We start from the raw sequence: 27,022 nt of genomic DNA on the forward strand, positions 1-27,022 counted from the left end.
AAAGAGTATGACGAGGCCATTACCAATTAGAGAATGACAGATAGAAAAAAAGAGCACTGCTGAAAAATGTTCGTAATCTTGACTACTGAACTGAGAAGAATCTACATCAAAATATGCCAGTCTAATCATTAATTCAATGTGCATAGTCTCATATTACAGTATGTTAGGGAAAGTGAATGTTACAGTATACTATAGGAAAAATCTTAAAAAGGAGTTACCATTTTACCAGGAGGCCCAATTTTACCATCTTCACCTGCTTTCCCCTGTAATATAACAAGAGACACAACTGAGTAAATGTGGTAGAAAACAAAACTGAGATATGCATAAATGGATAAACAGTTTAAACCAATAGAGAGATAATTACAAAAAAAGCTTGTGTTTGTGTGTGTGTGTGTGTGTGTGTGTGTGTGTGTGTGTGTGTGTGTGTGTGTGTGTGTGTGTGTGTGTGTGTGTGTGTGTGTGTGTGTGTATACTCACAGGCGTTCCTGGAGTGGCCGGAGGCCCAACAGGCCCTGGGGGTCCCTGCCCCCCTCTAAGTCCTGGTATACCCTGAAACAAAGCAGCACACACTAAAGTGAATAATCTAGTCTAGACTTATTTTGTTTTTGTTGATTTGCACTACATTGTGGAAAGGCTAATTTAAAACTAGAGAGTTTAAAATGTAAGTATAGGTTTTGGAGTTTCTGAATCAATATTATGGCCGTTATAACATGATAGTCTCCTAACTGGTCTGGAGACGTCTTTCACTTAGGTTAACTTATGTAACCAGCCACAGGAATGAACACTAGAAAATAACATCTCCACAGTGCCCTCTGTAGCATGGACACATAAAGTGCACAAAAGTGAGTACAATAAGGTGGCAGTCATGTGTTTGATAAATATGTATTCAATACCAAATATTTGAATAATACGGTTAAAATAGAAATAACCTATTATACCAGATCTGTAAATAAATAGAAATCTGACAGCTAAGGTGACCAGAACAAAATTAACATCAGCATTTATTTTCAAATGATTATAACTAATACAAATCAGTTCCCATTGTATTGTTTACAAAGGCATACTCACATCTCTCCCAGGATCTCCCTGTTTCCCAGGATCACCCTATTACACAATACAAAAAAAATACAGTGTGTGTCAGTTGTGTATACATTAACCAACCAGTGATGTTCTATATAAAGTATGTTTATGTGGTTTGATGAAAAATAGCAGTAACTGAAGTACCCTCTGACCAGGTGGTCCAGAAGCACCTGGTTTACCATCCAGACCAGGACGTCCATCTAGACCGGATGCTCCCCTTTCTCCCTGACAACACAGAGGTAAAGGGTTAAAAGATTATATTTTCATTAAAGCCTGAAACAGTAAGAAAACAGTTTAAGTGGCACAATTCAACTTTTGGCTATGAAGCTTTCTGCCAGCCCCTCTGCACTTCATCCCACTGGGAATCTACTGCATGGGAAACAGAATCCGGTGGAATGAAGGACAGCGAGACCTGCCACACACCAGAAAGCTGAAAATCCTTTGTTCTTTACTTTTTATATACTGATAAAATTACATGGGTCAGTAGGTGGGATTGTGAGGAACACTGATTGATTTCAGACCTTCTCTCCAGGCGCTCCTCTTTCTCCTGTGTCACCCTGGAGATATTAGAAATGAAAGTGATGAGAACACATGTCAGAAGCAACAAGAAGATGATTCAGATATGTACAGAGAAGCAGTGAAAGAACAACAAACTCACTCTTGTGCCTGCAGGCCCCCGCTGTCCCTCTGGACCCTTTATAAAGAACAGGGAAAGAACAACAAGCCACAAAGGATCATCATTCATATACATCAAATCAACAGGGAAATGGGTCAGTGTACATACTGATGCTACATTACACAATGACCTATCAGATGCTCATGGAAACATTTATAAATTGCAAAAATGAGATAAACTCACTCGTAGGCCTGAGGCTCCGGGAGTCCCTGCTTCACCTTTCTGACCTTTGCCGCCATGCTCTCCTGGGTCGCCCGCATCGCCCTGGGAATCACAAAGATGTCAGTGACACTACTGTAAGTTGTTTTAGTTGTGTCGCTGTGTTTTCCTCTTGCTACATACAGTACCAGTCAAATGTTTGGACACACTTTCTCATTCATGGGAATAAGAAGTTGTGTCCAAACTTTTGACTGGTACTGTATGTTTTCATGTTATTTCTTATTTATAAATTGTTCCATTGTGTCGCCATAAATAGCTGTAAAAAGAGGATATGTATGCAACTGCACATGGGCACGCACTTTCTTTACTGGTACAATACATACCTTCTCTCCTCTCTCTCCTTTCATCTGGGCTGCGATGTCAGACTGTTGAAGAGAACAAATACACAAGATTATATGCAGTTCTGCTTCCTTTGTGTTATCAGAATCGGGTTGAATGAGGTTCAGTAAATGGCAAAATGGCAAAAATATGCTGGAGCGAGTTTATGAAAATACTCACAACTTTTCCTGGTGGTCCTGCAGGCCCTTGAAGTCCCTTGACGAATACAGTAATGTGTGTGAATACAAAACGGCATATATCAAGTTTGGTAAGCACTTTGTAAAAAATAAAGTAGACAAAAAACCTGTTCTCCTTTATCTCCTCTTAGTCCCGCAGGTCCAGGGCTGCCCTATGATCAAATACAAGATTGATAATGATGCTGATCAGCTAACATTCCTCACTGTTTATTCTCTCAAGGCCTTGGTGGGATATTACAAGAGCATATTGAAAAGCTGTCTGTATGACAATATATAAACGTGTGTCTCACATTTCGTCCATGCTCTCCTGGGTCTCCCATGTCTCCTTTCTCTCCTGGTCGTCCTGGCTGACCGGCAAGACCCTGAGGGGAGTCAATAAAAATGTTCCCTTACTCATCTTTACAATGATCCACAACTTGGTAGTTCAAAAGTTTCGATATGCTTGACAATAAAAGTGTGTCAACAGCAGTTGTCCTACCCTCAGTCCTCTTTCTCCTGGCTTCCCTGGAAGTCCAGACTCCCCCTGATAAAAAACAAAGTTATTACAAACAAGACTAAGAGTCTACTGTCATGCTAGCACCTCTGAGGCCGTACGTAGTCACTAGCTGCTTTGTACTTAATGGTAACAAATCTTATTTTAGTCTTTGAGCATGCCAACATTTACTAATTAGCACTTAACACAAACTACAGCTGAGGATAATGTGAATGTAATTAGTTTGGTGAGTATTTGGTCATAAACCAAAGACCTGGATAAATTAAAATTGGGACCTCATCAAAGTGATTCCAATTCATCTTGAGGGCAACATAAATATCTTGACAGCAAATTTAACAGCAATCCATATAATAGTCGTTGAGAAATTTCACTTAAAACAACAAATGTCGATCTCATGGTGGAGTGAGGAAAGACAAAAATTCAGGGAAAAGTCATTAGATTAATCCTCTAGAGACCATTTGTAGATGTTGAGATATTTAACAGGATAAGTGACAACTTTGGTCACCTGGGTTCATCCTCTGGGTACCATGAATGTCTACAAAAAGCTATATCTCAATCTGAGTTCCTAGATATTTCAGTCTGGACCAGTGCTACTAGCATTGATGCTACATAAATATGGAATGGGGAGACATTAGTATTGACATATACAAACTCATCTTCATGAATGAATACAAACAGAGATAAATTCAGATTATGAGAATAACATCTAAAAATATTATAGCAAAGTGAAATGAGTATTTCAAAAAAGACATACAGAGAAAATATAAAAAAGAGATCAAACTCACAGGAGTGCCTTCGTCACCCTTCTCTCCTGTCCCTCCCTGTAAAACATAAAAATAAATAAGTCCGATTTTTATCAAAATCTCATTAACATCTGAGTTGAAGGTCACAACAGAGAACATATACAAAGGAAAATGTAAGAAAATTGACACACAATTTTAGAGAGCATATTTGCTTTTTTTTACCTCTTAAATGGCATCTTTGGAAAGAGATGCATGTTGGAAGCAACAAAGAACAGGCTTTCTGAAACTTTGTGTTTACAATAGTATAAAGAGAACTTATTCCCATCACAAATTCACTGAGTAAGTACAGGTATGACAGTAGATGCTATAATGTAGTTTACTACAAGTGCCGGGCAATATGGTTGATATCATTATCAGGATATTAATGAGGAGTATACTGTACATCACAAATCATTAATTTGGACAACAGAATTGTCCAGAATGATAACATGATAAGATCATAAGGACTTCAAGTAACAATTATTATAAACATGCAGTTTATTTTCTTAATTCATCATTTCATCTATAAAATGTCCCAAAATCATCAATAACAATTTTTGATAATCCAAGGCGACATCGTAACATGTCCTGTCTGACAGACAGTCCAAAAACAGATATTCAATCCACAGTGATCTAAAACCAAGAAAAGCAGCAAAGTCCTCACATTGGAAAAGCTGCACCCAGAGAATATTTGCTTGAAATGTGATGACTGATTGATAAGTCAATTAACAGAAGATTAATTCTATTCTATCTTTTTTTCTGTTTTGATAAATGTAATAATCACCCAGCCCTGCTCACTACTGTAATTAGAGAATTTTGACAACAAGCTCCTAAAAGTACGTTGGTGAGAGCATAGGCGCCGACTTTTGTTTTTGCCCGTGGGTGCTCGCGGTTCCCAACTGGGGGTCGCGACTCATAAATTGCATAATAACGTTTCATATAGTCCTATTTATTTTCCCTGTGCATATCGCATCAATATTTTACAATAAAATAACCTATTTAAATTTAAATCGAAAATGGAATTACACGGCAAACGCTTGACGCGACACAACCGATGGCACTTATGACCAAAACTATTTCCCGGGATGAAAACACGGTAAAGCAGTCAAGCTGAGCTTTGTAATATGACAAATCAATCTGTAGCCAGCCTAGTACATGTGTTGTAGTGTGGTAATATCACTTTGCTAAAAGATGTAGCCTACATTTTATCGAGGGTGGTGCTTTTATCCCTGCATTGAGTTTGGATAGGCTGCTAACGGATGGGTGCGCGCGCCATCTCCATTGGCACTTTTAATCTGACTCCCTTCCTCCAAATTTTCGACACTCAAAGGTTTCAGACATCATGAAAATATTTCTATTAACTGGTTTAGAGTTAGGCTAAAATAATGTCCAGGACAATAAAAGAAACGCTTATTTAATGCCTGAGCGAACAGAACGCACAGAGGCGAAACGTTGTTCGCTCTGAATAAAGGAGCGTAAAGTCAAACAAGTGCTTTCCATTTGAAACGTTTATTTACCTCTTATTGCAAGGCGAGTAGCCTAACTTTGGCACTGTCAACGTGAGTCCTAGGCATTGCATTTTTTTTTAACTGAGTAGCTTAATTTATTTAGCTGAGTAACCATGAAGTTGTATCAGGAAATTCAACAGGCTGATACTGAACGCTGGTTGATTGCAATCAAACAAGTTAAACACAATCACATTGCCCAAGATAACTGATTCCATTCATAAACTAGGCTAAATCAGTTGATTTAGACAGGTCTTGCTACTGGTTGTAGCCTATAACAGATTTAAACATGAGTGCTATTGAAACGCTTCACAAAAATAGCCTATCTTTAACAGATGAGATGACAATAAAATAAAATAAATCAAGAGTGAAAATCATTAGGCTACATTACATTATCATAGCCTACATTTCATTGCATTCGTGAGACGCTTTATAGCCAAAAATTAGAAGTAAGGAACTGAGAACGATGTTGCTGTAAGATTTAGAATGGTCATAAATGTATCATCTGGAATCGTGTCCCAAAGCTGATCTGCTGCATAGCACCACACTGCGGTTTGACAGGTGTTTCCAACAAGTTTTTCTGCTGAAATCTTAAAGACATTTTTGGTGTGTACCTGTACAGCAGCTGCTTCGTTGGGCAGGAGAGTGGTAGCGTGTGTGTGTGTGGGTGTGTCTGTGTGTGCGCGCGCGTATCAGGGCAGCGATCCGCACCCTTGGCACAGGTCCAAAACCTCCTTTATTAAGTAAATTACTACACTTCTCTGCGCACCGTTATGCAAACATATTTTAAATAGAGCGCTATATATCCCAATCGGACGTCCAACGGTAGGAGTTACAGTGTTTTAACAGAGAAACCGCTAGTCTCGTCCGAAGTAAGTGTTTGATTAAAAAAAAATGTCAGCTGGATCCCGTGGGTGCTCATGAATTCCCGTGGGTGCCCGGGCCCCGGAGCACCCACGGTTTCGGCGCCTATGGGTGAGAGAAGGTGCTGTGTTGAAGAGTGAGCCATGTTACTTTTCAGTCACAAGTTGAAAGTTTTAGCTGGATCAGACACACAACAACTCTGACCTCTTTTCCTGGAAGACCGGGCTTTCCTGGGATTCCTGGCCGCCCATTCTCCCCCCTGTCCCCTGGTTCACCTGAGTCGCCCTAAAGAACAGTTTCAAGACCACTTCAGCCATCAAACAAAAATGAATAAACAGGAAGGCTTAAGAAAGCAAAGCAGGTTTCTCACCTTGGCACCTGGCTTTCCATTGATACCAGCAAGTCCCTGAGGGAAGAGCACATGTTTTATATATTTTTTTAGGTTTTGAGTGGTTTTGGATCATGCATTACACTTTGTGCAGGGGAATGTTTCATGAGTAATGGATGCTATTATCAGGAATACATTACAGCAGTTGTAAATATTGTGATAGCACCATGTACTCTTCTGATGAAGAGCGGTGTTATGATGACTTCAGTCTGAACTTACTCGCTCTCCTGGATCTCCTTTTGGTCCAAGCACACCTGACCCTCCTGACCCTGAAGACCCCTTTCAGAATGACAGAAAATTAGATGTGATTTGGCCAGTTTCTATGTGTACATTCTCACAATCATACATAAATACACATGCAAACAAATCAATATTTCCTGCAGCATTATCATTGCGCGGTTTCTCACTTTCTCGCCTCTCAGTCCTTGCTCTCCCTTTTCTCCCCTCTGCCCCTCAGAACCAGACAGGCCCCGTTCTCCCTGTGAGAGAAGAGAAAGGAAACCCATCAGAAGTGAAGGACGGGTGTGTCAACTGAGTGGTTGTATCAGAGGAGAATGCAATAGCTTACCCGCTCCCCTTTCTGTCCTGCCAGACCTGGAACCTGATGATTTGAATAATACAGTCAAGACTTGCCACCACAGAAAAAGACTGTTGTGGACATTAAAAGCATATGCAAAATGAAAGAACAGATTAATTATTATTTCTCATGATTTTTTTTCCTTATCTGATAACTCACACTTCTGGCAGGCTCCCCTCGTTCACCTTTGTTTCCCTGGGAACAGACAGGTTCACTTACTCTTTCATCTTTGCTTGGAAATTCATTACATCAGATTATGAAACGTTTTGCGATGGAATCACGTTCCTATTGACTTGCTGCCCATACGATTACACTTAATTGAATCAGTCTCACCTTTTCTCCTTCAAGTCCGCTGGGCCCTGGTAAACCCTGATGACAAATGGAAAGACTCATTCATGAGACTCCTTGTGCATGTATAGCAGTCAGATAAAGCAGCAAACATGAAACAAAAAGGGTACAATGATGTCTTTAGCCAAAACTACAGGATAGTCTGTCACTTACTCTCAACCCTGTTGTTCCTGCGAGGCCTGGTTTCCCTGGGTCCCCCTTACAAGACAACATAATTCAGATAAAAAGTACAAAACCCCTCTGAAACTAAAGACATGAACAGTAGGCCATGTAAATTATAAACTAAAGCAACACTGCTGTACTCACTCTCTCTCCAGTTTCACCAGTCAATCCTCTCTCCCCCTACAAAGAGACACATGATTTATTGATTGTGTTGTAGGAGACATTTAGTATCCTCTATCATAAAATGTACATTTCAAATGCATGTTCAATGAAAGATATGAATTTTGTACCGTTAACCCCCTTTTGTAGCTGGAATCCTCCCATCAATAAAAAAGTAGCAGCCATTCTGCATTTGATCTTTGCCTCTACACATTAATAGACTTTAAAAAAAGACCTTTCTGTAAACATGGCACTGTGATTTGGAGTAGGAAGTGTTAATAAGTTGTCCAAACTTGACTGATTCACTTCTTGTGACTCACCCTGTCTCCCTGTGATCCAGGCTCACCTGGTTGTCCTCGGTCACCCTATCAGGATCAGTGAGAGAGGTCATTCATCTGTTCAAGCCTTGCAACAAAAGTCATTTTTCTCACCTTTATCTTACCTTGCTGCCAATTTCTCCTGGAGACCCACGAGGACCCTGAAAAACATCACCATGACTCTTATAACGTACACATAATACCTCTACCAAGTAGAGATTGTGATTAAATTTAGTGCAGCATCAGGCCATGAGCCACATATAAACATAAACTTTGGTGTAAGTAGCACATTACATTTTCGCTTATCATTCCTGAACTGTGAGGTATAGCAGCAATCTTTTTTTTTCTTTGGACTAATACACATCTGCCATTGTTAATTTTTTGCAAACCACTCTCACCACTCTTCCTACAAATTTCATTAAACAATTACTTGATTTTTTTTTTTATCACTTGAATTTGAGGGCATTTTGTCAAAAGGTGGTACAATAGGAACAAAAACATTGTAAAAATCTACAGATGTGGATCCAAATGTAGTTTCAACATATTTAGAAGAGATTTAGAGGAGTGCACAGTCTCGTCAGAAGTGCTGTCGGTGCTTTCTAGTATTTGTTGTGTCAATATTCTGCAGAAACTAGATACATCATCAAGACTTCAGCCGTCAACATAAAACCACTGTGTGTCTGACCTACCCTGTCCCCAGGCTCTCCTTGCCTGCCTGCAGGTCCGGGCGGCCCATTACCACTGTCACCCTGAAAAACAACCACAAGCCATGTTTCTGAGATAAACACCCCACTTCTTCATTCACTCATACACTGAATCAATCTGCGGCTACCTTGTCTCCTTTGGAGCCCTGTGGTCCTGCTAGCCCTCTAAGACCCTGATCCCCGGGAGGTCCTGGAGTGCCCTGATAATAAAAATGCAATTAGTGAATGCAAAATACACCCCCGCATGCACACAGAGTTCATCTGCAAACTAAACATGTCAGCACATTGTCAGTGAGTGACAGCGCTTACTGGGGAGCCCCTCTCGCCCTTCACAGCCACCCCACTGCCTACTCCTGGAGGTCCCTGTCAGCAAAGAGAGATAAGAGCTTAGAACCATTTTACTGGCATATTCCTCAGGATATCTCTGCAGTGAGAGGACAAGCTGGTGATGGTGTGACTCACCCTCTCTCCTGTACTGCCCTTGTCTCCCTGCAGAAAGAGAGAGAGAGAGAGAGAGAGAGAGAGAAGACGCAAAACAGTGTTGTTAGGATAAAATAAATATAAAGTTTCTCTATGATAACCTACAAGAGAGATAAATGTGCGTCATGTGTATGCACACATGATTCATACACAAACACCTGACCTCTCTGCTGCTCCATATTGTATCTCAACATTAGGACTGACTGCTACACAAAAATGCAGGATAAGGTAGATTACCAGAATACAATTACATGTAATCGTGTATTTTGAAAATGTATAAAGTGTACGATTCATGTGAGTTTCCAGAGAACTGTCCTCACAGATATGTACTACATATGCACCACCAGTATCTCTCAAACATCAGATTTGTGAGCACGTGCAGTAAATGCTTAAACTAAAATTAAATAAGTTAATGGCACTATGCTGCCACCATGTGGGGAAGTCCTAATATAACAGCTGCATCTTGGAGCAGTATGTTTTTAGTCAAAAGACTCCATTAAGAATTCATTACGGTCTTTAAAATGCCCCCAGATAAATACGTTTCAGACACATTTATTTTGCAGTATGTAGAAATCTAAATGAATGAATGCATCAACACAGCATACATTTTTAAAGTATGTTTTTACAACAATCTGAACATAGTGTAGCTAATGCCTATTCAATTTAAAAGCGTAACAAATTAAAGATGACAGCATTATTTTTTACTTATGGGTTCAGTCTAAAAGAACCAACAGTCTTTTATATGTATGTCATACTGTATAATGTTTTCTTGTACAAACATTGTAATGTCTCCGAACAGCTCAACAAAACAGCATGAGTAGTTAAAGCTGATGTTTCCAGCACCCAACAGGGATTGAATTTCAATCTATACTCTTTATGTAATGTTAAATTAGATAAATAACATAATATCCTAATACTAACCAACCCATCAGCGCCATATGTCTCTACACTGTAAGATACTAAAGGGATGCAATACATCCAACACTGGCTTTATCTAACTGAACAGCATGTACTTTGCCTGTAAGTTACAATTCTCCACTTTTCCGATTTTCTTCCACTTGGGATTTTTACAAACTTTTGATTGTTCTCAAAATTAAGTGAAATGGATATAAGCAGGGAAGGAAGCTAACCTTGATGGAGAGTCCTGGTGTTCCTGGTATTCCTGGGCGACCATCCTGACCTGGCGTTCCTGAAGCTCCAGCAACTCCTTTAGTCCCGTCGCTTCCTGGCCGACCCGGGGTACCCTTGACAGACAATACAAAGACTGGTTAGTATAAAGAAGTGACATTTTCCAACACATCCTGAACTCTGTGCTGCAGTTGGACATTTTTCTACAGATGAGTGTGTGGGAGGTTGTGTGAGTAAAGTTCACTGTGGGATTTTGGCTAAATGGGACCATTCGAAAGAAATTTAGGATTGCAGTGTGTTTTCCAGTTAGCCTCTTACCGGTATTCCTGGGATGCCTGACTCTCCTTTCCTCCCTGGAAGGCCCCCTCCAGATATAGCTGAACCTGGCTCACCCTAAAACATCAGCAGAAAGTACCATTAACAGACATACATATTATATTACATATAATTTGTCTCTTCCAAACTGGCACAAATTAACATGCACACACTTCTGAAAAGGTTAGAAATGATCACTCAGCTCACCCTTTCGCCTTTATCACCCTTTGACCCTGTTGACCCTGGCACACCTGTTTCACCCTAGAGGAATAGAAAAAGACTTAGGAAGCATTGCACTTGATATTTAGATGTTCACCTAACAGCTCTATAGGTCAGGATAACAGAGATTTACTCACTGGGTCTCCTCTGACACCAGGTAGCCCCTGTGAACCCTGCAGGATACAAAAACAACACAATTGGTCATTTTAATAAAACAACATGAATTCATCCAATTCATTTTTGGTTTTGGCTCTACTTACCGGGACTCCTACATTGCCGGGAGAACCTGGTCGTCCTGGCAACCCCGAACTCCCATCAATACCTGGAAAACCCTAGAAAGACAACAAACTGATTACTTCAGTCCTTATTGGGCAAGTTTGTGTAATATTGTTATGTCTTAGCTGTACTCACTCGCTCCCCCTTTTCACCTTTGACCCTCCCTGAGGGGTCAAAAGGTCCAGACGGGCCTGGTGGACCCGCGCGCCCTTCAGGGCCTCTGGGGCCATCCCTCCCGGGCAAACCATCACGCCCCTAAATCACAAGGATACACTATTAGCATGTACAATACATAATATTTTGAAAAATTAGTACATTGTTGTAACACCACATAGAAGCATCAGGGTCAATGCTGAGGACTCACAGGCTCTCCTTTGCGTCCCCCTGCACCATCTCTGCCACTATCACCCTGAGGAGTCCAATAAAAAAAGAACCATGAACGGGTGAAAATACACATTACAAGAACAGTGGTTAAAAAGGGGGCTACTTTCTATACTGTACCTTCTCTCCACGTTCTCCTTTTTCACTCTAAAGAATTGAGAAAAATAAAACTTATTTATAAATGATAAGAAGGAGCATGCATGAAAGAGAGAGAGATTAAGCTGACACTATGTTCATCAGAGCTAGATGAGTCTGACAGAGGCTGTAATACAGTATGGAAGTGCAGTTACTGAATGACTCACCCGAGGGCACTGAATGGTACACTGGTCTGGACCTGTAGGTGTCTAAACAGACAGAAACACAGAAACATTAGGGTGAGATGAGTAACCCTTTTGTAATTGTGTGCTACTTTATTAAACTCACATTTTTTTCTTAATTAAAAAAGCCACAAAATACCACAAATCTGTATCTGTATCCAACTTTTACAGTTTGTGTGGTGAAGAAATAATGCTGAGAAGAGTGTACTAGGTATAGCAAAATTACAATAGTGGGAGTTGACTGTAATGTAAAAATCAGGGTTATGAACAAATTAAATGTTTTTTTAAGGATTTCTTCTCACCTCTGGTGTTCTGGCAATACCACAGAGAAGGTCTGCCAGACCAGTATGTAGTGTGTTCAACTGTGCTGCATCACGTGTATACAAGATGTTCTGGGTGCTGCCATCCGTCAACACCCTACGCAGCTCCTCAGTATCCGCCTGGTCTACACCCACTGCTAACACTCTCACACCTAACAAAAGCACCAGAAGATCGGTCTCACTGTACAGACAAAGATTTAGGAATTTTGTTACACACACACACACACACACACACACACACACACACACACACACACACACACACACACACACACACACACACACACACAAAATATATATACACATGTATTGTATATTTGAGGTTCCTGTGTAAAAGGAGACAATCGTCTAAAAATATATCCCTTTTTCCGGGTTGTTTAATTTTTAGATGCAAGATCTGTGATGGATGTCCATTACATTCAAGCCCTTTCCAAACAAGTTCACACAAGCCTATAACCTCCAAATATCTGCTGTTCGGTTTGACATTCCTGCCCTGGCCAGGATCAAATTCTGAAAGTAAAATGAATCATTTTGCAGGGTTTTTGTGACGACTGAAACATCTGTCCACAATTTTACAGCTGTAACAGAAGTGACGGGGATGGCTAGGGTTGAGCCTATGACATGAGCAAAAATCGACAGTGTTTTTGTAATTACTCTCACTGCCAGAAAGGGGAAACTAAAGTCCTGCACTGCAGCTTTAAGACAATCTATGTGAAGTATTTTCAAAGATAATTTTACACACTAATCAATCATTCTTTTATTTTTCATTTTCTGGACATGTGAAACCAGTTTAGTGGATGATAACTTGAAGCTAAACAAAGTATTCTATCATATAGCCAACCATGCCTATAGGGACAGGAAGTTACTTTCAGTGAGGCTAAATCCAAAGTTTAATTCTAAAGATGATTAGAGTATGACTGTTTGCTACTCTGCTCCAGCACACCTGCAGTTCTGAGATTGCTGGCAGCAAGTGTGAGATTGTCTGCAGATTTTTTGTCAGCAATGATGACAACAACACCAGGGACCCTCGGTCTTCGTCCAGCTGAAGGGGTAAGAACGTACTGTTGGGTGAGAGTCACCGCCTGGCCTGCAGAGGGAGACAGATAATATCACAACTAAGTTCAGTGAGGGACAACAACAATAAGGATATTTATCAGAAAAGAGGGAGAAAGAAAAACAAACCAATGTTATTGCCCGGGCTTTCATCAAAGGGTGTAGACTGGATCTCTTGAAGAAGTGTGTCAGACCTGCTATGACGATTAAGCAGGAACCATATTTTGGGTCTGTAACCATACACAACAACTCCCATCTGAAACAAACAGAAACAACATCAAATGTAAGCAATTCACAGTAGACCATGCCAATAGATTATGTAAACTGTACCTATCTTTTATCTCTCTGTGCTTAGTTTTGAGACTTATTTATACCTGTGAGTCGCGGGCTCCAATAGTGTTGAGCGACCCAGCTGCACTTGTGAGAAGTGCACGCAGAGGACTTGCGAGGTTAATCCTATCCGTAGATGCCGGCACCAGGAACACCACGTCCAGACGCCCACCCACACACACTGTGGACAGAGAAGTATATGAGTGAATGAAGTATAAACAAATGTTTAAAACTATGTTGAGTATATGAATAGGCAAATGTTGGTGTGTTACCAGGGCGTTCATCGACAGAGCTTTCTGTTCCTAGTCCACTTCCAAAGGTGGGCTGTATATTAAAGTGGTATCGACGGCCCAAACGAAGCCCAGTCACCTGGTAAGAGGTGGATGAGGCAGGGAGTGTGACAGACAGGCCTCGGCCAGTGTCTGAGAAATGTACAGTTAAAATCACAAGACTGTAAAGAGGGCATATTAAAGTCTGCAATAAAAATAATGATGTTTAATAATGTTTTACCTCTCTCTTCTCTCCAGCGTAAAATATATCCCGTGGCTCCTTGTAGTGGAGTCCAGCCGAGCCGCACAGAACTCTGGGTAATCTCTGCCACTTGTAAGGTTGTGGTAGCTAGTGTAGCACCAGCTGTATGGATCAAATAATGATAATAATGATGTCAACATAGACATATTCAACTTAACCTTTCATTTAATGTATCTAATGTATTTTTTGTTTCTCTCAATGACTTAATACTGGCATGTTTTAAGTTTAAGGAATATCAGTCAAGACATTACAATAGAAAGTATGTAATATTTTACTATATAATTTATGTAGCATCTGTTTCCTATATTTCAAAAACTGGTGAACCAGCCATCTGATCATTCATTTTGAAAACTTTTCCAACCCATTAACTTTAAATCATTGTTAAAGCTTGTGGGAACACTGGAATACTGTCTAAAAAAGACAAGAAAAAACAAGACTCACGTGTGGTGACTCTGACAGAAACAGGAGTTCCCTCTCGGTTCTGAACTAAAGCCTTGACCTGCACCTCATACTGAGCTCCAGGGTCCAGACGGTCTAAATTCACTGCTGTCACATCTCCCCCCACCAGCTGACTCCTCTCCTCGCCACCTACAGCAGCATACAGCCAAAGCAGTGAGCCATTGAATATCCATCACGGACATCATTTATTTCTCATTTAGATCAGACTCAGACATGGCCTGCATGGAAACTTTGTGAACTTTACAAGTGAGCTGTGAGATTTATAAAACTTTATGAGATTTTATCACAAAACAAAGACAGACCAACAACAGACCTACCATCTGTTTTCCTCCAAGACACGCGATAGGCCGTTGCTCCCTGAACACCGACCCAAGTGACTCGGACAACCTCTCCCCGGTTTTCCTGGACTTGCAGTGACGTCACAGTCCCGACCACAGACGGATCTGATTCTGCCGGTTCGGACAGAGAACACGTTTCAAGCATTGTTTATTTATATAGTCCCACTTATTGTGCAAGCTTTTTCTGAACACACTCAAGACAAGAGCAAAAACATGCATTTGACAAATTCAATTTAGGACCTGTTCTGATAGTCAGGGTAGCAGGACTTGCTTCTCGAGAGCCTATCAGCGCAGAAACTAAAACACTGTAGGCAGAATCTGATTGTAGTCCATCAATGGTAAAGGTGGAGGCATCAGCAGCCACGTTCCTTGTTGTTTCAACTCCTGCACCAAGCAACAAGAAAGAAAGATGGAAATCCTCCAACAAGATGCTGACAGCCAGATTAAGACACACATCTAAACTCTTACTGTACTATTCATTATGCTGGTCATCTACTAATTTATCTTGTATGTGAATTTACTCATCCTTGCATACCATCATCACGGCGCCATGTTATCTTGTAGCCAGTTGCTCTGGAGGACGGTGACCATGAAATGCGTATCGTCCGAGATGTGACATCAATGATGCGAAGGCCAGACACTGATCCACTGTGGGGATTAGTCCGGGAAGAAATTGTGACTACTTCTCCAACACGTTGATCAACCACAGCTGCAACACCAATCACCAGATCCTGATCTGGTTGCAGGCCATCTATGGTGTAGGCCAAGATATCCGCACCCACTGGACGAGACTGTTCCGCATCTGCAACGCCGAGCAGGAAGGAATATAAAATGTGCCAAAGAAGATATGAAACTTCAAAGTCAGCTTCAGAATCTGTGACCTTCTTGTTCAACAGGTTTCATCATGTGATGTCAAATACAGTATGATAAAACAGCTAAATAATAAACTCACAAATTCCTTTCAGCACGTAACACTTACTGTTGCCTTGTCTCCAGGTAATCCTGTACCCTGTTGCCCCAGTAACACCTGTCCAGGCAATGCGAATTCTCCGACTGTTTGCGTTTGTAACTCTTAGGTTACTAACTCTGCCAGCACCTTGCTCTGAAATTTAGGACATACAAGGCCTATTATGACAACTGTCATTTTTCTTAAAGCAAGCTTGAGAATTTCCTCTCGAGAGTAACTACTGAGACGAGGAAATGGCTGCACATCAGGAATTCCATGCAATACTATGGGCTTTCAAAGATATATGTAGCACTAATGAATACACAGTGCATGTTGAACAGCATTTAATACACATGCTGGTGTTGATGCTGGCCTTCTGCTGGGTCGTCTCAATGATCAGCAGGCAGCACAGAAACTAGGCTGTTGCAGTATGAACATACACACACAAACACACACATGCATGCACACACACATACACACCACACACCAATACACACACATGCACAGTGAGCAGAGGAATCAATGAGAGCAACTTTGATCAATTTTACAATTAATATTGAATCAATCAAACTTTTTTAATTGTCCTGTCATTGTCCTGCTTCAGCAGACCAAAGAGGAAACTGCAGACAGAGAAGGGATGGAAAGAAGAGGAAGAGGATGAGGGAGTCATACCATCTTAAAGATGGCTTGCAGAGTGTGATTTACGAAAGTGCAGGGCACAAAGGAGAAGGACAGGGGAGGTGTATGAGTAAGGGGGCCTTACTCACACACCTCCCAGAGCTGTAGAGCCTGCAGCTAATTGCTCCAGTGACATATTAAAGCTTAAAGTCTCTCCTAAAAGCCCATGGAACCTGAATACTGCTAACAGAAGAGCTGCTGTCACAGGAGGAGAGGAGTTACACTGACTTTACCCTGGCCTCTTATGGAAGAGAGCTGTCTCTCTCTGTGTTTCAGGTCTGCAACGCCCCTCTCTGAATGCCTGGAGCCTGAGCTTGTTGTACAACGACGTCTTTCCCGGAGCTAACGACACAGCAGAGAGGCTGCTCTCTGGTAGTAATGTGTCGGTCGCAATAGGAGCTAGCTCCCATCCGAGAGCTGTATGTTGTTTTTTTTGTTTTTTTGTATAAATTGTAACAGTTCACCTTGCTTAAAATTTAAGGATAGAAGTACACACGCAAAATTTAATTTTGCAGCAGATCTGATATCTGCTGCAAATAGACTCAGACTGCAATGGTATTTGTTTTGTATATTTACTGTAATCTAATTTACAACATACTTTATTATGGGCAGATGATAACAGTGGGAAGAAACTGGATCAGCCCCTCTAAACTGAACCCTAGTATCTTTCCTAATGTTAATCTACTCTAAAGACAATCTCACACTGTTTCACCATTAAAACAGTTTAATGCTGCTGTTTTGCACATTGCAGTTATTTTTTTCTTCGTTATATTTACCATTTTGTGTGTGATTTGTTTGGAATTGTATTTGTTTTGCATAGTTTTTCAAATCTAATTTACAACATTTCATATAAATAAATTGTTGAATACACTTGTAATAGTGTCTGGTGTTTTACATTATGTTTTATACACTTTTATACTAAACATAATGTAAAATAATTATCTGGAAATTATTAAGTCTAGCACAATCACATTGAGTAACTTCAGTGATATACGTGCACACATACCAATTGTAGGTAAAAAATCTGGCTCACTCAAAAGAGCCGGAATTCCCATCACTACTCTTCACTGCTGGAGACATGATGTTAATAACAAACAAAGCAGTGTACTCCGCCTTCAATTATTCTCATACAAGCAGGTCAGATTCCCACACTTACTAGGTCTATACTATTTATTTATTTTGTTTTACAACATATTTGAATGTGAATACATTTATGTTTAACATGTATGTTGAAAGTTAACATTCAGATTTTTTTTAAAGCACAAGGAGTTGATGAAAAATAGCCATGCAGTAATATAGAAAAATGAGGATGTGATACATTGAAGCATCGATAGAATCATTAACAGGTAAATTGTAATCGAATCGTGAGGACAGTGAAGATTCACATCACTATTGCATAATTTAGGCTGGCTGCTGGCTGCTGTATGATGTGAGATGTTTTAATTGCGGTTTAATTTGACAACAGTGACAAATAATGCCGGGGCTTAGGCCAAACATTATTAGTTACCTGCCAGTTACATTGTTAATCCCCCCTGCAAGCCTGAAATGATTGCCCGATTGTTTCTCCAGGGAACCATGGATCATGCTGCTTCACAGGGTGCTAAATTTGTATGTTAACTCCTGGCTGTAAGGGAAGTTGAAGAGGGAGGGGCAGTGTCCAGTGCAGTCTTGAAGAATTTGAACTGAGTTGTTGGCATTACAGTACACTTTTAAGGAAGAATTAACACCATGGGCCAAATTTAAAAACTAAAATATATAATTAGAAAATAAAAAATGTCTTGCATAAAGGGCACTTATTTAGTCAGAGGCCAAGAGGTCTTGAGCACCACCTGGGGTGTATCTGTGCATGTGCCTGATATTGGCAAATAAATGGAAAGGAACAGGCACAAGAAAAGCTATTGTCCAATGTCAGGTTGAAAAAAAACCCCATAATGTCTCTGTTCAGCTCACCTGGTTTGATGTAGACTGTCACTGGTTCTCCTTGATTTTCTCCTACCAGTGCTGTGACACTCACACCATAAGACACCCCCACTGTCAGGTCTCTGAGGTCAAGGGTTGTCTGGTTCCCAGGAATAAGCTGAATTTGTTCTGTCCCCGCTGGCATGATATGAAGCACACAGTGACACTTTACTCACATGCATGTTTTCATTCATAATTGGGCACAGACAAACCTAAATGAAAAATAATATCAATAAAATCAGCCAATGTACCCTCAGTGTTTAGGATAATAATCCGGTATTGTGTAGCCCCAGTAACACCAGTCCAGCCGAGTCTGACAGTGCTGCCCAGAGACTCCACCACTCTCAGGTTGGACACCCTCCCGACTGGCTGTTCCTCTGTAACACCAGAGAGTTAGGACAACCATGAAAAATCTACACAAGTACAAAAAATCATTCGGATCTGCAATCCAGCACATTCATGACCCATAAATCAATCCAAAATGAACTTAGAGTTTAGAGTGCCCCCTGGCTGAGTCACTGACCTCTGGATGTGGTGGAAACAGGTGTGGCCTCTTCACGACCTTCAAACAGTGTGTACAGAGTGATGACATATTCTGTGTTGGGTTGAAGGCCTGTTAGCTCATAGCTGCTGGTGCTTCTAGGTATCGACAGAGTCTGGGCACGGCCTCCTGGAGACAGAGCAGGAATGAGTGGTAGGTGGTAGTGTGTTGGATGTATGTATGTCCCGCTATTTGTAACTTTAAAGTGGAGCCGGTATACAAAACAATAGGCTATATTTCAGTCAAATAAGATAGTGAAGAGATAATGGTTAGTCATCAGTAACCAGGGCACATTTAATGCAACCAGAGGATCCAAAACAATTTCATTACCATTGAGTTCAATTACTTTTTAGGTTTTCATTTGCTCACTAGACATCAAAATCGCTATGATCATAATAATAACTTCCAGATTGCCCAGCCCTACTTAAAAGTGCAATAATTTATGAGTTCATATGCTGTGAGTACAAGAGTTTTTGAGCGTGTGTGTGTATCTGAATCTGACCTTCACCCGCCTTCCACTCTAGCCGGTACCCCCGAGAGGACTGAATGATTCTCCAGGTGAGGCGGATAGAGGTGGGGCCGGTGATACTTGCTCTGAGGACCTGCTGCTCCTGACGCTCTGAGGAAAGCATGTGTTATATAACATGTATTCAACTATGTAACATGTAATATAGTAAAGCTCTGATCAAACCATCAGTGAAAAATATTACATATAGAACTTCATTGTTGGTGTCATGAAATTTGTAGAATTGATTTATTTGTAGAAATACATTCTGATTCACTACAAACAACAAAAATAATGTTAATTAAAGGAATTCTTTACTTTTGCCATCTTACACAAATACCTGCCGTATTACTTTAAAATTAGTCAAAACTGTAGATTTCATGGGACTCTTTTACTTCTACTTTAAAGTACTCTCTACTGAACAATTCACTCAAAAACTTTCACAAACATATCCTAGCTGCAGGGTTGTAGCCACAAATACTGCAAACATGTCACACCCTGACATACTAACATAGTTGTACATCATTACATCTTATGCTGAAGGCAAACAATTACAGGACTCATGAGAAGATCATTGTTCTCAGTGCAGCAGACAGTGTCTTATATCATAGCATACATATTCTCTGCAGCACAGATGATATAGGTATGATGTGTGGTGAACATCACAAATTGTGTACAGTGGGTTTATCACAGCTTTTTCACTGATAAAAAAGCACTGAAATACAGGAGTGTGGAGGGTTTGCCACTACTAAGTGCCCCCTTTTACATTACACATTATACATTATATTGTAGTAATGTGATCCACTGTTAACAATAAAGTGTGTTTACACAGGCTTAAAATAACTTTAGTTTGTGCAAAACAAAAGAGAGGTAAACCATGTAAGTTATAAGGATATGGATATGGATATGGATGCTATTTTGAAACCCTTCCAAACCAAAAAATCAGTTGTACAATAACCAAATACAGTATATTCATGTCAGAACTGTGGTGTAGGTTTTCTTATCTTTAGGAAAACGTGTTGCAAAATTATACATAGACTACTATGTTAAGGAGGTGCCAATATTCTAGCACTGACAACTCATGGAGATTGCATCTTTCATTTCAGACACAATACCACACCTCTGGCCTCAGGTGTAGTGGACATGGTTCAAAGAAAAGTGTGCAAGTTCAAATGCACTCTGTGAGAAAGAGCAACAAAATCATCACACAGGTTATCCCCGCGAGGCAGACAAGCATTTTCTCTCTTATTTTGTAAATGAAGGAGGAGCACACAGGTCAAAAAACAAACTCTTCCAGCCCATGACAGTAATAAGCACCCACTGATGCAATTTTAAGGCCAGTGAGAGTCAAACTGTAAAAAGTCAGTATTTTACTTCATGTACAATGCTTTGCATGAATTAATGTAATGATAACTTTATGCCAGCTGGCCAAATGAATGTTCAAATTTTAACAACTATTTCATAGATTACCATTAATTTTTTAGCTGGTGAGTGAAGCAACTCTATCAGCCACTTGCATGTTTTACCAGTATTTGGCTGGTGGCTAGTGCTAACTTTGAGCCCTGATTAAATGCCACAAATGATGCAAACACATTTTGAACTTGGTTTCTTTACTTATCTGACTTAACTTTCTATCTTTAATGCAATATTGTATATATTGTTAAGGACTTCATATTGCAAAGTTTAATAGGAAATTAAAATATACTCCAAGATCATGTTTTGTTCACCTTGATAGTGCTGTTAATATATTAATGAATCATTCAATGTGGTCTTCACTAAAAGAAATTCCTAATGAGCATCAACGGACATCTCATCGCAAACCACAGACACAACAAAGAGCTGTAAATCTACTGGTTTACACAGGAACAAACATCAGACAAACAAGCTCAGCTAAGTTTAAATTAGTGTGGTGTACTGTATGTAGAAATGTGTATACATCTCACTGCTTTGATAGCAGAACTCGGGAAAACATGGCATTTCAGTTCTCCATGTCTGCAAGCTTTCTGCTCAGTACAGTGGCCCTGCAGTGACTCAGGCTTCATTCAAATAACACTGGTCTGACTGAAGTGAAGCCATATTGGCATTACTCACGAGAGACAGATGGTGTGTGTGTATAATGAGTGTGTAGGTGTGTTAGAAATGTTCCTTAAACAGAGCTAAAGAGTAACATGTGTAGGCTTTCGGAAGAGGGACAAACAGCAGGCAAGACTGTTGGCCATCTTTTCCATCTCTGTTTTCTGTTTCCTGTCTATTCACTGGACACAAACATCTTTTCAAATAGCAGTCTTATGAATGCTGTACAGGATACAATACACTACAATTACTAACTTTGGAAACATAAAAGTACACAACAAAAACCGAATTGCAAACAGCAGAGATTTACTTTGGATGTTGTGGTAAATTAGTGGAATTAGACCTACCTATCTTGAATCTTGCCGTTGCTACAGGGCCCTCTGTGTTGCCCTCATACAGCGGGATGATAGTGAGGATGTACTCAGTGTCTGCCTGAAGTCCGGACAAAGTGTGAAACTGACTGTCACCAGCAACCTCAACAGTCTCAACATTTCGGCCTTTGTAGACAGAAAAACACAAGAAATGTGTAAACAAATTTGGAGGAAATCGCAGAGGGAAGGATGTTGATGTATTTGATGTGTGGTCTGACCAGTAAACGGTCCCCAGACGAGACGGTAGGCCCGCGTGCCACTGACTGCTCTCCACCGCACATGAACGCTACCCTCTGACGCCGTCTCCACTGATAACTGCTGCACTGCCTCAAGGCGCACTGACACATGCAAAAACATGAAACACGCAGACATTGTGAATAATATCACTGAAACTCGTTCCCTCCAAAAGGAGACAGTATCACTATATACTATGTGCTCTATCAAGTACAAATACTGCATCTATCACTTGTACATTTATTACAAAATGTACAGCTATATTACTGATTATGACTGAAATTACAAGCTTCCATCATCATCAGAAAACAGCACAAAGGTTTTAACAGAGGACCAAAGGTTGAGCTCACATGTGCGGGCATTGAGGATGGACGGTGATGCAGAGTTTCGGGGGAACAGGGGGTAGAGGCTGATGACATACTCGGTGTCCGGCTGCAGTGACTCCAGGGTGACAGATGTGAGGTCTGCAGACAGAGACTGCTCCAACAGTTGAGCTGCTGGCTGACCTACTCTTCCAGTCAAAAAACAGACAGAGCAAATAAACATGCAGAAGACTGGTTAGTGTGCTAAAAGCAATTACAAATCATACTGTACACCACCTGTACATTTTTCCTCCGTACATTAGGTTTACCTCACCCTCACCTCAGAGCATAATCTCCAAGTATAACAGCCAGCCAACTGTTCATAACACTGTTCATAGCTTTATAAAGTACTGTGCAACTGCAATGAGCTCAATATGTCCTGAGCTTTATGTACTGTAAGACAGGCACGTGTATGTATACACTTTTGCATGATACTGGCATGGAAAGATGATTTGCATCTGTGTTTGTTTTGCATGTAGAGCTGCAACAATGAGTCAATTAATTGATAAGTCGATTGACAGAGAAAAATGTTTTTTTAATGCTAAAATTCTCTGATTCCAGATTCTTTAATGTGAATTTCCTGGTTTATTTAGTCCTCTATAATAGTACACTGAATATCTTTGGTTTTTGGACTGTATGGTTGGGACAAACCAAGACATTTGAGGTTTCTTCTTTCACCATTTTTCACAATTGTGTGGCATTTTATGGATGAAACCACTAATTGAGAAAAATAATCAGCAGATTAATCGATCATGATGATAATGATTAGTTGCAGCTTCAGTTGCATGCGTGTGTATGTCCTGTATGTGCTTTGGTATCTGTTACTGTCAGTATCTGTCATGTTTGTTTGAGTTTTCAGTGTCAAAGGTGAATGCTTGCTAGAACCAGTAGACACAGGAACAGGTACAAACAACGCACCTCTCATTACAGAATACACACTGACCTGATTTTAATACTCTGCTGCACATGCCACCTTAACTAGTTAGAAGAGGAGCTCCATGTGAGACTGGCACTCCTGTCTGTTCGTTGTTTTTATATCAGCCCTCGGGGGGCACTTTTCTATCCTGAATCATGGCATAAGCATCCAGCCATCTTGACACTGTTATAATCTATGCCACACCCTTTCTTCCCTGTCTTTAAAAATGTAAGGACAAAAATACTCACAATCTGTAATAAAAACCAAGTAAAGGTTTTCTCTGTCTGTTTAATTTTAAAGCGTAGTGATAATAAAATGTATTTGATATTTTGGATAATGATCAGGCAATAAAAACTCCTTACTGACAGCCAATGCCTGAGGCAGGTAAAGTGTTAGAGAAGCTTGTGTGCCCCTTACTCAGTCTTGACTGCTTAACATTCTCTACATGTTTCCAACTTGCCACCAGCAGGTTAACTGTTATTGAAAACTGGAGCTTCTTTTCCCCCATTTTCACTGTAATCCTCCATTCCGCCTCTTAAGGAAAGATGTTGCTAATTTCCTATGCATGTAATAAAAACATAAATGAACAAGTTGGATGAGAGGCAGAGAGAAAGACAGATAAACAGTGATTCGGGAATCCATTAAGATGTAAGAAAAAGTGAAATAAACAAGTGTGTGTCTGACCTCGTGGTCCATAGGTAAGTCTGTATCCCTGGACAGGAGATGACGGCTGATCCCAGCCAACAGAGAGAGAGAAGAAGCCTGCCTGCACCAGACGTAGACTGGAGACCCCTGGCAAGGACCCTATATGAGGAGAGAAAAAGACATTTATGGTTCTGTTTTATGTGTGAGGGGTTTTGTTGGGGATTTGGCAAATGTCCCTCTGCTGGCATTTGAGTCCTTCACTTTTTACTTACTGGTTCGTTGCTTGGCAGAGGCAGACTCTCCCACACTGTTGGGGTATTGAGCAATGATAGTCACCAGATAGTCGGTTCCTGACCTTAACTCTCGAGCAGTAAAGGTCTTCTGACTGGCAGATACAGTTTCCTGCCGGGAGAGACAAATTAATTTCATCTTTGTAAAACACATTTTTGTAAGTACCCAGCAGGGAATTTCATTCAGTTCTCTGCCAAACTTTAATCTCTACAACATATACATGAAAAGATCAACCAATAAGACAAATTTGTGCTCAGCCTGAAGGTACGTGTTTCTTTCACAAAGCAGTATTGACTTTGGCTCCAAAAACTGCAATTAGCTACATCAATCTAAATCATATTCATATGCTGCTGCCCTTCTCCAAGAATCAAAACAGTATACTTCAACACTTTGGCTCACCTGACGCAGTTCTGCTGTGATAGGTTGACCCAAGCCTGAGAGTGGCACGTACTGGACTACATAGCCACTCACAGGCCCCCCTGCAGAACTCCAGCGGAACCTGAGAGAGTCAGAAGTCTGGGCTGTGAACTGAACGTTGGATGGGCCAGAAAATGCTTCTGAGAGGAGAGGAGAGGTTTGAACCAGGATGAGACATGGATAAAACAATAGGCAGGTTTACATTCTGAGATAACACAATATATGTACAATACTAGTTAAATGTTTGGACTCATTTTCTCATTCAAATGAATGGAAAGGTGTGTTTGACTGGTATTGTATATGCAACTGTAGTAGTATACCAATGTTATGTTGTGGTATGTATGTTAGTACACGTACCATCGCTGGCATAGACTCCTCCTGCTTTAGAACACACTCGAGGGCTCACAAGAGGAAGAAGTGTGTTCAGCAATTTGAAGTCCCCGACAAAGGAAGTAAAATCATTGCTGGGCTGGGAGGAGATCTGAGCCAATTCATTCCTGTCTGCACTCTTTATACCTAATGAACACAAAACAGGCAGAAAAAACAGGAAATCAAAATTGGCTCATAAGCAGGTCTAAAAGAGTGTCAAAATGCTCCGAGTAAGAGAGGAATACCCACCAACTGCAAAAACATGCACTCCCTGACTGCGCAGCTTCTGTGCTGGTTCCTGCACACTGTCCTGTGACTTCCCATCTGTGATCAGGATAGTGATCTGAGAGTTAAGAGGGAGGACCCATAGAAACATTTTGAAAAATCATAGGTGGTATACTGCAATTATCACATGTTAATGAATGGCTGTTCCTCCAACCTTTGGGACATTCCTACTGGACGTAGGGTTGAAGAAGTTATCAGCAACAAATTTGAGTCCAGCACCAGTGCGTGTATTTCCACCCTTATAGTTCAGATTCTGTACAGCATTGACCAACTCAGTGCCATTCAGGTACGTAGAAAAGGTGAATTCAACCCTGGAGGGAGCAAAACGTGCATTAATACATTATGCTGCTCTGTCATTGCATGCACAGGAAAGCGTTCAAGTAGATGTTAACAACGTCATTCACCTGGAAGTGTCACTGTATTGTATGGCCCCAAATCGTATCCCTGACTCGCCAACAGAGCCGGCAAATGGCTTGACGATTCCAGCCATAAAGCCCTTCACCTGCAAGAAGTTGGCTCTGCCAATACTGGAAGACCCATCAACCAAGAAAACAATATCTGCTGCTTGCACATTATTACACCTGCCTGAAAAGTGATGGAGAATATATGTGAACACATAAAAGATAAATATACAGGTAGAGACACACAAAAACATGAATAGGAGGATAGAGTTTATTTTAAAAAACTGGCATTTTACCCTGAGCTTCAGCCCGTTGCATGGAGGACAGCAGGACTGTCACAGTGAAAAACCAGCTCCACATCTTTACAACCTGAGAACACACAGGACATGATCTTTTTATTTTGTACAAAACAAATGAATAAATAGAAAAAATGGGATCTTAAAAACACAATGTATATGTTGAAATATTAACTTGTACAATATGTGTGCTTGCAGGCATTGTTGCTGTTGCTCCTTACTACTCCCCTCCTGGTATCCCCAGGTTATGTTAGTTTCAGTGTTGGATCAATCTTCTGTTATGTGAAATACTGACATCCCAGTGCTACTGTTGTCAGTGCACGTCCTGATTTAAATTCTGGTTTCTTTTGGTCATCTGATCTCATCACGTTCCTGTTCAGCTGCATCCCGTTAGTTATTTATTCCCCAGCAAATGTTGGGGCTAGTTCAATGCTGCTGTTCATCACCTTAATGTTGCGGCCATTGTTCCTGTCTGTACCTGTTTTTACCTACCTTGCATCTTTGATATCCTGCCTGCCAGCCTCATCCCTTTGAACATGTTTGCTTGATATAAATAGCTGTCTAAATACAGACTGGAGCCTCCTTTATAATACCAGTCCTGCTGTCTGGTAAGTCTGCTTTAAAGTCCAAGTTCAATTTGCACAGTTTCAGGGCCACTGAGTATCAGAATTGTAGTATCACTGAATGTCATCTTTAAGCTTAAAAATGACCAAATATGGTAAGTTAAGGTAAAAATGTTGGGAGTAAACCAATAACACTACCAAGATCTGCTGATATGTCTTAAATACCACCTAAAC

At 40.6% G+C, this 27,022-nt stretch overlaps 1 protein-coding gene across 1 annotated transcript in view; it reads right to left on the reverse strand.

The window, feature by feature from the left end:
• The window catches only part of col7a1 (collagen, type VII, alpha 1), a 55,436-nt gene extending 29,147 nt beyond the window's left edge, over window positions 1–26,289 (reverse strand). Inside the window, exons 1-63 of the mRNA XM_062443199.1 lie at window positions 26,226–26,289; window positions 25,933–26,113; window positions 25,683–25,839; window positions 25,493–25,586; window positions 25,232–25,390; window positions 24,857–25,014; window positions 24,439–24,568; window positions 24,206–24,325; window positions 22,594–22,749; window positions 22,228–22,347; window positions 21,986–22,135; window positions 19,563–19,679; window positions 19,043–19,189; window positions 18,771–18,896; window positions 18,511–18,657; window positions 15,916–16,038; window positions 15,472–15,738; window positions 15,177–15,320; window positions 14,916–15,047; window positions 14,581–14,727; window positions 14,119–14,241; window positions 13,881–14,030; window positions 13,653–13,789; window positions 13,408–13,534; window positions 13,169–13,312; window positions 12,208–12,377; window positions 11,891–11,932; window positions 11,709–11,735; window positions 11,572–11,616; window positions 11,343–11,462; window positions 11,192–11,263; window positions 11,069–11,104; window positions 10,920–10,973; window positions 10,716–10,790; window positions 10,400–10,513; window positions 9,252–9,278; window positions 9,099–9,152; window positions 8,918–8,989; window positions 8,775–8,834; window positions 8,211–8,246; window positions 8,089–8,133; window positions 7,754–7,789; window positions 7,601–7,645; window positions 7,433–7,468; window positions 7,259–7,294; window positions 7,091–7,123; window positions 6,930–7,001; window positions 6,742–6,801; window positions 6,505–6,540; window positions 6,339–6,419; window positions 3,769–3,804; window positions 2,969–3,013; window positions 2,781–2,852; window positions 2,598–2,642; window positions 2,474–2,509; window positions 2,299–2,340; window positions 1,940–2,020; window positions 1,739–1,774; window positions 1,602–1,637; window positions 1,225–1,305; window positions 1,069–1,104; window positions 478–549; window positions 219–263 (exon numbers count right to left, since the gene is read on the reverse strand). Coding sequence (XP_062299183.1) covers window positions 219–263; window positions 478–549; window positions 1,069–1,104; window positions 1,225–1,305; window positions 1,602–1,637; window positions 1,739–1,774; window positions 1,940–2,020; window positions 2,299–2,340; window positions 2,474–2,509; window positions 2,598–2,642; window positions 2,781–2,852; window positions 2,969–3,013; window positions 3,769–3,804; window positions 6,339–6,419; window positions 6,505–6,540; window positions 6,742–6,801; window positions 6,930–7,001; window positions 7,091–7,123; window positions 7,259–7,294; window positions 7,433–7,468; window positions 7,601–7,645; window positions 7,754–7,789; window positions 8,089–8,133; window positions 8,211–8,246; window positions 8,775–8,834; window positions 8,918–8,989; window positions 9,099–9,152; window positions 9,252–9,278; window positions 10,400–10,513; window positions 10,716–10,790; window positions 10,920–10,973; window positions 11,069–11,104; window positions 11,192–11,263; window positions 11,343–11,462; window positions 11,572–11,616; window positions 11,709–11,735; window positions 11,891–11,932; window positions 12,208–12,377; window positions 13,169–13,312; window positions 13,408–13,534; window positions 13,653–13,789; window positions 13,881–14,030; window positions 14,119–14,241; window positions 14,581–14,727; window positions 14,916–15,047; window positions 15,177–15,320; window positions 15,472–15,738; window positions 15,916–16,038; window positions 18,511–18,657; window positions 18,771–18,896; window positions 19,043–19,189; window positions 19,563–19,679; window positions 21,986–22,135; window positions 22,228–22,347; window positions 22,594–22,749; window positions 24,206–24,325; window positions 24,439–24,568; window positions 24,857–25,014; window positions 25,232–25,390; window positions 25,493–25,586; window positions 25,683–25,839; window positions 25,933–26,113; window positions 26,226–26,289 — 5,667 coding nt within the window. The remainder of the gene's footprint in view (window positions 1–218; window positions 264–477; window positions 550–1,068; window positions 1,105–1,224; window positions 1,306–1,601; window positions 1,638–1,738; window positions 1,775–1,939; window positions 2,021–2,298; window positions 2,341–2,473; window positions 2,510–2,597; window positions 2,643–2,780; window positions 2,853–2,968; window positions 3,014–3,768; window positions 3,805–6,338; window positions 6,420–6,504; window positions 6,541–6,741; window positions 6,802–6,929; window positions 7,002–7,090; window positions 7,124–7,258; window positions 7,295–7,432; window positions 7,469–7,600; window positions 7,646–7,753; window positions 7,790–8,088; window positions 8,134–8,210; window positions 8,247–8,774; window positions 8,835–8,917; window positions 8,990–9,098; window positions 9,153–9,251; window positions 9,279–10,399; window positions 10,514–10,715; window positions 10,791–10,919; window positions 10,974–11,068; window positions 11,105–11,191; window positions 11,264–11,342; window positions 11,463–11,571; window positions 11,617–11,708; window positions 11,736–11,890; window positions 11,933–12,207; window positions 12,378–13,168; window positions 13,313–13,407; window positions 13,535–13,652; window positions 13,790–13,880; window positions 14,031–14,118; window positions 14,242–14,580; window positions 14,728–14,915; window positions 15,048–15,176; window positions 15,321–15,471; window positions 15,739–15,915; window positions 16,039–18,510; window positions 18,658–18,770; window positions 18,897–19,042; window positions 19,190–19,562; window positions 19,680–21,985; window positions 22,136–22,227; window positions 22,348–22,593; window positions 22,750–24,205; window positions 24,326–24,438; window positions 24,569–24,856; window positions 25,015–25,231; window positions 25,391–25,492; window positions 25,587–25,682; window positions 25,840–25,932; window positions 26,114–26,225) is intronic.
• Between the last annotated feature and the right edge of the window lie 733 nt (window positions 26,290–27,022).

This window comes from Scomber scombrus, chromosome 3, assembly GCF_963691925.1.
Source record: "Scomber scombrus chromosome 3, fScoSco1.1, whole genome shotgun sequence".
Lineage (NCBI taxonomy): Eukaryota > Metazoa > Chordata > Actinopteri > Scombriformes > Scombridae > Scomber > Scomber scombrus.